The 9,865-nt window shown below is 34.8% G+C and overlaps 1 protein-coding gene across 1 annotated transcript; it reads right to left on the bottom strand.

The window, feature by feature from the left end:
- Nucleotides 1-400: 400 nt before the first annotated feature.
- On the bottom strand, nt 401-1,334 carry LOC127092748 (nicotinamidase 2). The gene is made up of 2 exons (XM_051031638.1): nt 921-1,334; nt 401-826 (listed from the first exon to the last, which is right to left on the bottom strand). The coding sequence occupies exons 1-2, from the start codon at nt 1,222-1,224 to the stop codon at nt 549-551; spliced, it is 582 nt and encodes a 193-aa protein (XP_050887595.1). The 5' UTR covers nt 1,225-1,334; the 3' UTR covers nt 401-548.
- Nucleotides 1,335-9,865: the final 8,531 nt, after the last annotated feature.

Genomic DNA, 9,865 nt, shown 5'->3' on the forward strand with positions numbered 1-9,865 from the left:
GAGCATAAAATTGGCGAAAGTTGTGATCTTGTTGAAAAAAAAAAATCCGCTGAATCTGATTCCAACAAGGCTTAAGAAATAATTGGAGTGGAGGAATCTAGAAAGTATATAGTTTGAATCAAAATTGACAGATATAGTTGCAGGAATGGTGAAAAATAGATTAACATAAAAAATTGGAAACTTACCTTAACTATTGAAGTAGAGGAGGATAAGACAGGGTGGATAAGACGAGGTTGGTTTAAGGGAGCCCCGCAACTGAAAAATCTTGGACTATGGTTTTGTCAAGAGAATGTATGATAGCAATCCAACATCATTGGTAATTGGATTTCGATTAGAAAAGGAATCATAGCTAATAATAGAAGATCATACTTGTTTGATTTGAGAGAAGGAGAGATAAAAATAGAATTAAGGAATTTAGATTGAAGTTAACACATTCGCAAATTGATAACATATACATGTTACACATAACCAGGGATATTAAAGTTCTGTTACATCATAACAGTACTAAGTTCACACTTGAATTTAGCAACAAAGTTTCATATTCCATTTTATTTAAGGTTGTGAGAATCAATTAAGTAAGCAAAACCATAAGCCATGTTTTTCAAAGTAGCCTCATGAAGATCTACATCAGATGTAGCAGTAGCATCAGTAGAGAAGAAAACCCTAAAGCCTCTAATAAAAGCCTCACGCGCCGTCGTCTCACAGCACAAATTAGTCATCACGCCCGTCACTATAACCTCATCCACACCCATCTCCACCAGTTTTTCCTCCAAACCAGTCTTCCTAAATGCGCTGTATGTACTCTTCTCCACCACCATGTCATCCCCTAACAGCCACATACACCATAGAGAAATAATCTATTAACATAATCTTTTTGTTGCGAAAAACTGTAAGGTTGTTGTACTGTTACTGTTACTTACCTTTGCGGTCCAGCGCTGTGATGAGATCAGCCTCTACGGTGCCATCGATGATGAGGTCACCGGACCACCACTCGTGGAGCATGCCGTGGTCGGAGGGAGACTTGTGAGAGTGGCGCGTGAATATGACGGGGATAGAAGCGCGTCTACATAGGGTGATTGTGGTGTTGAGGTTAGCGAGAATTGGGGCTGCCATGGAAGAGAAGTAGTTCTGCATATCGATGACCAACAGTGCACATGATTTCGGATTTGGATTTCTTTTTCTTACCTCGTACTTCTCGTAGGAGGATGAACTCGATTTTGACATTGAAACTTTGTGTATGGTGTGTTTGTGATTAGGAACAGAGTTCTCACTAATTAATGATATAAAATATACCTATTTTTTACTAGTACAAAATATACGGATTTATTTTGTGAAAAATATTTTTTTAATGATTTTTAACTTTCTTAAATGAAATTTTAATAAGTGATGTGATGGTGTCATGACATATGACAGTCATGCATGTTTATCACCCTCTACGTGTGAGTTATTAAAATGGCCATTTTAACTCATAATATTTAAAGGACTTATTTATTATTCCACTTTAAACATAACTAATTATTTTTTTTTATAAAAATTATTTTATTATACATTGCCCATTTTCCATAAGAATATGGCATCCCAATTTTGTCTTCCCTTCACAAAAGTAAATTGAGACTCATTAATCACCTTGTTAATAACTGACTTTAACATGTTAGACAAAACTTTATACTAAAATCCACCTAAAGAAATTGGACTATGATCAGCCATTTTGTAAGGACTAGCTACTTTATGAATTAGCACTACAAAGGTGCAGTTGGATCCTTTAACTAAATTCCTATCCAAATAATAATCCCAAAATAAAAACATTATAAGACCACCTTTAATTTTTGGACAAATATTTTACAATACCAAAATAAATTCCACCAGACCCATGATTTTAAAAATTTCATAGTACCAAACAACTTGTTTCACCTTCTCTTTGTTAAATAGTTTTTACAACATGCAGGCATCATTAGTGTTTGAGGGAGAGAAAATGAAGATTCTCAATATTTAACAGACACTTGTCACACCCCATACTTAGTTCCATTTACATTTAAACTAAGTAAATAATTACTCCTCTTCTACCTAATCATAAGTAAATAATTACTCCTCTTCTACCTAATCATGACACCATGAAAACTCTAACAATTATAGTGAATTTATTGATAGTTTCAAACACACTAAAAATTTGATGTGTGAGAAAAAAGAACGACGAAAATCAAAATATAAGGCCTCAAGCAACACAATAACTTGCAAAGAGTGAAGGCAAATACATAAAAAGAAAATGTAAGATAAAAGAAAAGAAAATAAAGAAACTTGTTTAATCAATTCGATCAAACCAGCCTGTTATAGAGGTGAGAACAACTCTCTGATTCAATATACTTCCAACAATTGTTACAAGAGATTACAAAAGAGTTTTAAAAAATAGTCACTCAAGTTCCCAAGAACAAATTATATTTTCTATCCAAGTGTTTCTCAAACTCTCGGACTCTATATAGATAAATCACATAAGTCCAGGGTCTTTATAAGTCTTTCCATATTCCCTTATATACCTCCAATTATTTCCCAAATTTCAATAACTCCAAAGAAATTCTACGATTACCTCTCTAAGTTTCTAAATTGAATTCTTAATAGTTTTATCTATCTTCTCCTCTAAAGTTCTGTAGGTTGTTTTAGAAATAATAATAATAATAATAGCAATAATAATAATAGAAATACATATTTATAAATTCTAAATCCCAACATATCCATAGCGGACCCAAAATATGGCCTATCAACGAATCGGTCCGTGAACCAAAATGATCAAGCCTGATACCCTCGAACATCATGAACATAACCCGATCCTCAAAGATCGCCCACATAAGCTCTCCTGTCGTCAAACAGATTACAGACGTCAGTAACTACTACTCCATGGACCATCGACGTCGCCACCATTATTCCAACAATTTCGAGCACTATTGTTGGGTGCCACTCTGACCTCGTTTCTAAAGCCCGAACGCCCTTCATCGACCCTTTTGCTTCTTTTTGGCTTTCTTCCACTTTGGTTTTTTATAGTGTCAAAATATGATTTCTTTCTCTTCATCACTTAATATTTTTAGGAATGTTTCTACAATATTCATTTTACTTCTCATTTTACCACATAATAATAGTTTTAAATTAAAAAAAAACATTGTAGTTCAGACTTTTATATTTTTAAAGAATATTTAAGCAATTTTAAAATTTTATTAACAATTGTGAGTACCCACATGTACGAGTACCATCTAATTTTGTATCCTTATGAATTAGCTAACGGGTAATAATATCCATTAATGCTATATGTGAATATCTAATAAGTTATTCACCTTGTACCCATGGCAGATTTATCCACAAATACCCATAAATACATTTTGTAGTTCCTATTTGATTGGCCCTTAGGATTGGCTCTATTTAAAAAGGAAAAAAAACAATATTGAGAAGTGTCCAAGTGTTAAAGACTGGTTTAGCTTGCTTAAGCTATATAAGGGACACATGATGGGTGTGATGCTCCAACATGTTGGTACGATATTTGGGCTTTGTCAAACATGTTCCAGATTGTTGCGTTTTGAGTGAATCTTTTGAGAAGATTCAATTATATTTTATTGCTTTTATTTAGCAATATGATTAGATGATTTGTTTGACAGTTGGACAAAGATTGATTCATATTTAAATGACGACTAAAATTTGAATTTAAATTGAAACAAATCATATCTTGTTGGAGATATTTATGGAGCAGATAATATCTAACATATTCTGCATTAATTTTAGACGAAATTAAATCTCAAATCAATGAAGAAAATTCCATAATTATTATGTTATATAAGGAGCTCAAAATCTACATTGGAAGTCAAGCAATACATTGAAGATCTTAGAGTGTTAGTGTTTATTTTGACTCCTTGTTATTGATGTATGTACACCTTTATATTTTAGTAATTTGGCATAGAAGGTTTTCTAGAGTTGAGTGGTAGTATTCAACATTGATTATTGAGTTGTGATAGAACATGACAGCACACATGTCTATATTTGGAACAAATATTGTACATTAAATCAAATAATATTTACATTGATTAGGCATAATTAGTTTCCTATTATACAATTGTAATTCTTGTATGTAATACATGTTCATGATTAATAAACAGGCCACGAAATATTTTCCTACATAGTATCAGCTAGGTTTTAATCCTTATTCTTTTCTCTTCCGCTCCAAACAATTCTTTTATCTTCCACCATGACTTCAACCACTGAAACCTCCTCAAACAACACCACTGAAACCTCTTCAAACAACACCACTAGCACGGAAACACCAACACTTCAACCTAAATTTCACTCAGCCTTTGTAATTACAAACGTGAAAACCATTATTCCAATCACTTTAGATAACGATTCTAGTATCTCTCTCTCTTGGTATGCCCTATTTCAAGTTCAAGCGCGTATCCACAACGTCCTTGATCATATTATCCCTCACACTGATGCAGAAACCCAACAAGAAGTCGCACAAACAAAGACCAATGATCCAAACCTCTGGAACCATCTCGACGTTGTTGTTTTATAGTGGATGTATGCCACAGTTACCCAGGATATTCTTAGCTCAATCCTGGTGCTTAACGACACCGCCGAAAGCTGTTGGAAACGAATTGATGCTATGTTTCAAGATAATAAGCATTTAAGAGCAGTCCACCTCGAACATCAATTCACCAATAAGTACTTAGAATATTTCCCTTCGACAAAAGCATATTGCAATCTCCTCAAACTCCTTGCAGATCAACTTGCAAATGTTGATTCTCCCGTCAATAACACTCATCTTGTGTTGAAGATGATTTCTGGACTGACAGATTCATATGTAGGATTTGTCACTTACATTCAGTAACACGATCCATAACCAACCTTTGAAATGGCAAAATCGCGACTAGAATTAGAAGAATCGACGATGGCCTAACATACTGCAAGAGAATCCAGCGTTATCCCATCTCTGATTACCCTACTCGTGAAAACCCCAACATCGAACAACTCCTTCACCTCTCCTAACGCAATTTCTGTTCGAAATTTAACCGCACACAATGGAAATCGCGGTAGCAGCAACAACAAAGGAAGAAACGGCAACCGAGGTAAAGGTCGGAGCTCCGGAAGAGGAGGACGTAACAACCACGGAGGCACACAATTCAATAATGGTGGTGGACGTGGTGGCCCCAGCTCGGGGTGGCAGTAACAACCTCCATCTATATATCCTTGGCAGCACTGACAACAATAATATGCATCTTAGGCTCTTCCTCCATCTTTGTATCCTTCTTATTGGTCTAGGCCGAATGCTGGCCCCAAAACTCAACAAGCGGGAATTCTTGGAAATAGGCCACAACCTGCTGCCTTTGCTGCAACTGGGCCAAGCCCAACAGATATTGAAATTGCTCTTCACACTTTCCATCTTGCTTAGTCTGATAGATATTGGTACATGGACACTGGAGCAACATCTCATATGACATCCACACAAGGTAATCTCTCATCTTATTTTAACTTGAGAAAAAATAATAGTATTATCATAGGAAATTATCATTTAGTTCCTATTCATGATTTTGGAAATGTTAACTTACCCTCCCCGCACCCTCCATTAACTTTATCAAATTTCCTCCATGCACCAAAATTAATTAAAAATTTAATCTATGTTCATAAATTCACTACCGATAACCATGTTTCTGTTGAATTTGATCTGTTTGGTTTTACTGTGAAGGACTTTCAGACAGGGATGGTTCTAATGAGATGTGAGAGTTAAGGCCAGCTATATCCCATCACCAACACAACCAAAAATAAACACACTTTCCCTTTTGAGTTTGCAGCTTTATCTACCTCTGTCTCGCACAACCGTTTGGGTCATCCAAGAGCATCTATTTTAGATTCTCTTAGAAAAAATAAAATGATTGATTGTACTCCTATTCACAATTCACTTCAAAAAAAATTCCTTCTTGTCCTCTTGGTAAACATGTTAAAATGCCATTGATTGATTCACATAATTATACTTTCATGCCATTTGACATATTACATAGTGATGTATGGACATCTCCTGTAATGAGTACTTCCGGTCATAAATATGATGTGCCTTTCTTGGATGACTATTCGAATTTTTTATGGACTTTTCCAATTTCACATAAATCTCAAGTTTTTCAAACCTTTGAAAAATTAAGAGCATATATTAAAACTCAATTTCAACTAGAAGTTAAAAATATTCAGTGCGATAATGGTAGAGAATATGTTAATAGTAGCTTTCAAGAACTTTGTGAAGCAAATGGAATTTCATTTCGATTCTCATGCCCTCATACTTCATCTCAAAATGGAAAAGCTGAACGAAAAAACCATTTTATTAATAATATGATTCGGACTTTACTAATTCATGCTTCTTTACATCCAAGTTTTTGGCACCATGCCTTACAAATGACAACTTATTTGTAGAACATTTTACCAAATAAAAAGTTGAATTATCAATCACCTCTCAAAATTCTTTTTCCAAAGCACCCATCCTAGTCTCATCTACGTGTATTCGGTTGTTTATGTTACCCTCTTTTTCCATCCACTACTATAAATAAACTCCAGTCTCGATCCACCACATGCATTTTTTTAGGATATCCTTCCAATCATCGCGGGTACAAATGTTATGATTTATCACAAAATAAAATCATCCTTTGTCGCCATGTCATATTTGATCAATTGAAATTTCCCTTCTCTAAACTGCACACTCCTAATCCGAAAAATTATCAATTTCTTGATAATGAATTATCACCTTACATCATAAACCACCTCATCATTCAACCTGGCCCACATCCAATAACACCGGCCCATATCACTCATCAACAATCGCAAACCCATGATCAATCAGAACCGGACCAGACTGCCTCTCAACCGGGCCAGACTTGGCCTTCCACATCTACTCCGCCAAACATCCCACTTCCTCCCATTTACCGACCTACCCTTAGTTCTGACAATAAACCAGTTACGAGGAGCCAACATGGAATTCTTAAACCAAACCAAAAATACATCAATCTTTACACCGAATTTACAAAATCTCCTCTCCCTCGTAACCCAGTGTTAGCACTAAAAGACCTAAATTGGAAAATGGCCATGAATGATGAATACAATGCTCTTATTCAAAATAAGACATGGGATTTAGTGCCCCGTCTAACCTGATGTAAATGTTATTCGTTTTATGTGGATTTTTAAGCATAAAGAAAAATCTGATGGTTCTTTTGAGAGGCATAAAGCCCGACTTGTAGGTAACGGTGCAGGTCAACAGGTTGGCATAGATTATGGAGAGACTTTTAGTCCAGTTGTTAAACCAGCCACCATCCGAATAGTGCTAAGTCTTTCCTTATCTAAAGCATGGAAAATTCATCAGTTAGACGTGTAAGACCCCAATTTTGACTCTAAGATCCCTCATGTTATCTTATCATATGCATTGGCATTGGGATCACACCTTGGCATCCTCCTTACCCATCATTCATTGGGTTTGCATTGGGAGAGATCACCAAGCATATTTAATTGTATCATACTTCATTTTTCCTTATTTACTAACCAAAATACCAAAAATATGTCAATGTATAATTTGTTGCTTTTGTAGGTAGTGTGCATGCTCACCTATGCTCTATCAAACTCATATATAGGGTTTAAGACCCTCAATGCAAGGAGTGCAATCAAGAAATGGTTCACATTGGCTCTAAGCATCATTTATGGATCCCCATTATATTCACATATCATTTTGATCAATAAATCATCAAGAATTTGAATTTTGTTTGCCTTGGAAACCCTAATTCATCTTGGTATCTTGTGTGACTTCTTTAACAAGTTTCTTCAACAATTGATCAAATATTTCAAGGGATACTTCATATTATATAACATTATGCATATATGATCCTCCATGATTCCCTAAAGTCAATAGAATGTCAAGCTAGCAAGATGGTTCATGGTGGTTGACCAGAGAAAATCAACTAGTCAAAACTAGGGTTCCCTAGACCCTATCTCCTACAATTTTTGTCATATGAAAATAATCCCAAGAGAAAATTTATTCAAAATTACATTCCAAAAAACTTTCATTTTTAAGTCAAGAGCTATTTTTTCTTGGAAAGTCATTTTTTATGGTGAAAGATTATAGGTCATTTTGTCTGAACCCTAGTTTAGAGGTCAACTTCCCAAGACCATAACTTGCTCAATTTTTATGAGATGAAAGCCATTAAAATTTCATGATAAAATTCAATATGTTTAATTAAACTTTTATGTTTAGAGGAAGCTCAAATTCAACTTGAAAATGCATGTGCCAAGAGGAAACATTATAGGTCATATTGGGCCAATACCATTGAACAATTGATTTTCCTCAACTTCTAAAATGCATAACTACTTCATGAAAAATCCAAATGAGGTCAAATTTGTAACCAAATTGAATAGGTTTAAAATATATACAACTTTTATGAAGGAACGTTTCTCAATTGAAGTCCATAGAAAAAGTTATTCAAGATGGAAGAAGTGAACATTTGACTTGGGACTTAGCAAATTTTCATATATGTTTGATTTTCCAAACTTCCACCTCAAAATTCATCATGATCCAAGATTAAAATAAATAAATGTTCAAAATAAAAGTTGTTCCCCTTGATCTCACCTTTCCAAAAAGTCCAAGATCATCTCATTTGGCCAAAGGATGAAGGACTTGCACATTGGTGCATTATGAAGAACCATTTGGATGATTTTCACTTCCATTTTTCATACACGATTATGGCCTAACAACATGATTTCAGCATGATCCTCACTCATTTTTGGACCTGATTACATCACTTGATAGGCCTATCACACGCTCATGTAAGCATGCAAAGGGAATTTCTCATTTTGGCCAAATTTGGAAGTGTGTGGAAATGAATCTTATTGGCTATAAATAAGACCCTCATTGCTCCAAATTAAAGACCTCATGCCCAAGATTTGAACCTGCAATCCCAAACCCTCACCATTGAAGGATAATCTTGAAGGTTTTCTTTGAAACTCGAGTTTCTAATCTCCATATGTTTTGAGATTGAAACTCCAAGAGTACAAACCTTTTCTTGATCCTAATCACTTCCAAAAAGGTCCTGAAGCAAGGCCAAGCACAATTGGAATCAAGATCGTGCAAGTTTGAAGCTCCATTGAAGGTGAAATTTTAGAATTTTTTTCTCTTCGATTCTCCCGCAATTCTTCACCATTCTTTGTGATTTTTGGTTGTCTGAAGTCCTATCAATGTAGGCAAGAAGATTGAGTTGTTTTGAGGTCAAATCGAAGCAACTCAGTTCATGATCCTCAAAAATTCAAATCCCTGTATCTTTTTATATACTTGGAATTTAAGAAAATTGAGGTCAGATTCGAGCTCCTGAGCATTTTTTCTTTAAACCATGTCCTTGTTTTTTCATTTTGGTGATGGTTGATGGTGGACCAGTCTGGTGAGGTCCACCGGAGAAGAAGACCGGAGTCCTAGCTCCAGTGATGTGTTGTCACAAATCTCAGCCACATGATCTATTTGAAATGTTTTAATCTCGTCCCTTGCTTTTGATTACCAAGCCTGCAGTGCGTTTGACTCAAGTACTTGTGAAATGCGCGCTTCTGGCCATCAGATATGCCACCTCAATTAATGAGTGAGATCTGATGACCCTCGTTTTTTTGAATTTTTTATTTTTATGTTTAATCCATTTATTTTGATCAATTCATATTAATTTCATTTTTAATCCGAAAAATATGGGACTTTCACCAAAAATCTTTAAATATTTTTCTCTTTCATTTTCTAAATTAAAATTATTTTTTGGATTAATTTTGATATTTTTCATGAATTAATTGTTTTTGTGCATATTTTTAATTGTTTAAAAATACTTCTGACTTT

The sequence above is a fragment of the Lathyrus oleraceus genome, chromosome 6 (genome assembly GCF_024323335.1).
Source record: "Lathyrus oleraceus cultivar Zhongwan6 chromosome 6, CAAS_Psat_ZW6_1.0, whole genome shotgun sequence".
Classification (NCBI taxonomy): Eukaryota; Viridiplantae; Streptophyta; class Magnoliopsida; order Fabales; family Fabaceae; genus Lathyrus; species Lathyrus oleraceus.

Coding starts and splice junctions, on each gene's coding strand:
- LOC127092748 (XM_051031638.1), bottom strand. CDS start 1,224: ATGTCAAAATCGAGTTCATCCTCCTACGAGAAGTACGAGGTAAGAAAA. Junction 827..920: donor CACAGCGCTGGACCGCAAAG/GTAAGTAACAGT, acceptor TGTGGCTGTTAG/GGGATGACATGGTGGTGGAG.